Here is a 2,421-nt window from a genome sequence, read left to right as displayed (position 1 = left end):
AAATATTTTGTTATTTTCCAGCACAGTGAGCAGCTGTTTGGACACAATTCTTTCTAGAATCTTTGCAGTAAAAGGCAGTTTTGAAATTGGTCTAAAATTATGTGGGAGGGAGGGATCTAAACCAGGTTTCTTTAAAAGTGGGTTCACGCAAGCCGTTTTAAAATAATCAGGGACACAACCGGTAGATAGGGAGCTGTTGAAAACAGAGATCAAATGGGGCCCAACAGAATCCATTACTTTCAGTAAAAATTTTGTAGGTATTATATCAAGTGGGCCGGAGGACACTCTCATTTGTGATACTGTTTTTAAAAGCTCAGCCAAGTCGATGGGATAAAACTGGTTAAAACTCTGTTGTTGCTGGTGAGGAACCTCTGAGTAAGAGGCCACGGGGGTAATAGAGGCTCTGATTGACACCACCTTATTGGTAAAATAAGATAAAAACAATTCACAGTCATCATTACTTCCAGCTGAGGCACAAGGAGGGCTTGGGTTGGGAAAGTGACGTAAGTGATGTAAGGAGCATTTACTCCCTGCACTGAGTCATATTATTGATTCTGAGTTGTTTTTAATTTTTTGTGCATTAGGTCCAGGTGACAAAGCGAGCAGACCTGAAGAAGGAAAGGATGAGGCAGAGGGAGAAAGTCAGGAGGACACAGAGTCCAAGGCTGCTTCCTCCCCACTCAGAAGACCCGCACTCAGAGCACCTGCAGTCAGCAGCCGCGGGTAACACTCGCGCCTGCATGAAAGTGTTCTCGTCATTACAGCATTTTAGATGTAACTTTAGTTGTAATGCCTTCATCCAACGGGTCTGCACAGTTTTAGTGCCGTGACTGTTGTCTTTTCATGTGTCAGCTCTCCGGTGAAGAAGTCGTCTTTAGCCAAGGCTCTGCAGTTTGACACTGAACCCCAGAAAGAGGGCAGCGCGGAGGCCCAGAGCTCAGAGCGCCCTGTCCCCTCCTCCCTCCTGCACCTCATTGGCCAGGTGGCTGAGACCGCTGAGGACAAGTACCGCCTCCTGGAGCAGAGGGACAAGATCCTGCGTCAAGGTTGAGCCGCCTCTCACACCGATCTATTGCAGCCGTGAACATGGCTTAAAAACGTGAGAGACCTTCTAACCGTGTGTGCAATCTGTCCACACAGGTCGGCCCAAGAGGACGGACCTGGTTCTGTCTAAGGTGTTTGTGGGGACGTGTCCTGACATGTGTCCAGAGAAGGAGAGGTACATGAGGGAAACACGGAAGCAGCTGAGCGTATTCGAGGTCATCCCAGATACTGAGATGGTAACGTCCTTAATGCTTGTCTTCCATATTCAGAGAGTAGGCTTTCTTCACCTGAGACAGTAACGTGAGATGTTGCATCATGTCTCAGATTTCTTTCAGACACTTTTTTTTATTTAATCTGTGGCAGGCGTCACTTGTTGTACTGTCCTTCGCTTTAAGAATATTTAATAAAGAAGGCACTGTAGACGAAATAATTAATCTCGCCTCCTGTCTCCGACTAGGTGGACCACACAGCTGCCATCAAGGAGTACAGCCGATCATCTGCCGACCAGGAGGAGCCCCTACCCCACGAGTTGCGCCCCCTTCCTGTGCTCAGCATGACCATGGACTATCTGGTGACTCAGATCATGGACCAGGTCCAGGTAGTAGACAACTACCGGGACTGGTACGACTTTGTGTGGAACAGGACCCGCGGCATCCGCAAGGTAAGAGCAGAGATGGGGACTTGAGTCCGACATATCTTCGTCTTGTAACGGGCCAGTTTCTGAGATGCAGCCCATCTGTAGGCTATGATTGAATTCTCCTAACAGTATTCACATATTTAGATTATTTACGGGTCCAAGAAATATAGACCAAGGGTGGGGGTTAATAGCCTATTATTAGTTTTATTTAGTTATAACGTTACACTGGGTTTGAGAGTCGGGGATGTGTTGATTTACAGTCACTAATTGCATTGCACATTACATGGTTGTGCTCTGTAAGTGAAAAACAGGTTACAGTTACAGAATTCCTTATCTGTGCAGTTTTATAAGCAGCCAGGATTGAACACAACATTTATTATAACCACGAGAGACTTGGACTCTAGCTCAGAGACTTGAGACTTGACTTGGACTCTTGCTCACAGACTTGAGACTTGACTTGGACTCTTGCTCACAGACTTGACACTTGACTTGGAATCTAGCTCACAGACTTGACACTTGACTTGGAATCTAGCTCAGAGACTTGACACTTGACTTGGACTCTAGCTCACAGACTTGACACTTGACTTGGACTCTAGCTCACAGACTTGACACTTGACTTGGACTCTAGCTCAGAGACTTGACACTTGACTTGGACTCTAGCTCAGAGACTTGACGACTTGACTTGGACTCTAGCTCAGAGACTTGACGACTTGACTTGGACTCTAGCTCAGAGACTTGAC

General features: G+C 46.6%; 1 protein-coding gene across 2 annotated transcripts in view; it reads left to right on the top strand.

The window, feature by feature from the left end:
* The window catches only part of LOC123973888 (minichromosome maintenance complex component 3 associated protein), a 32,541-nt gene that overhangs the window by 5,575 nt on the left and 24,545 nt on the right, over window positions 1–2,421 (top strand). For both annotated transcript variants that reach the window (XM_046054245.1, XM_046054244.1), the window contains 4 exons: window positions 585–723; window positions 853–1,046; window positions 1,141–1,280; window positions 1,502–1,705. In XM_046054245.1, the coding sequence (XP_045910201.1) occupies window positions 585–723; window positions 853–1,046; window positions 1,141–1,280; window positions 1,502–1,705 (677 nt within the window). The remainder of the gene's footprint in view (window positions 1–584; window positions 724–852; window positions 1,047–1,140; window positions 1,281–1,501; window positions 1,706–2,421) is intronic.

This window comes from Micropterus dolomieu, linkage group LG07 (genome assembly GCF_021292245.1).
Source record: "Micropterus dolomieu isolate WLL.071019.BEF.003 ecotype Adirondacks linkage group LG07, ASM2129224v1, whole genome shotgun sequence".
NCBI classification, from domain to species: domain Eukaryota; kingdom Metazoa; phylum Chordata; class Actinopteri; order Centrarchiformes; family Centrarchidae; genus Micropterus; species Micropterus dolomieu.
The sequence above is the reverse complement of the archived record's forward strand: the minus strand, read 5'-3'. Positions and strand labels throughout refer to the sequence as shown.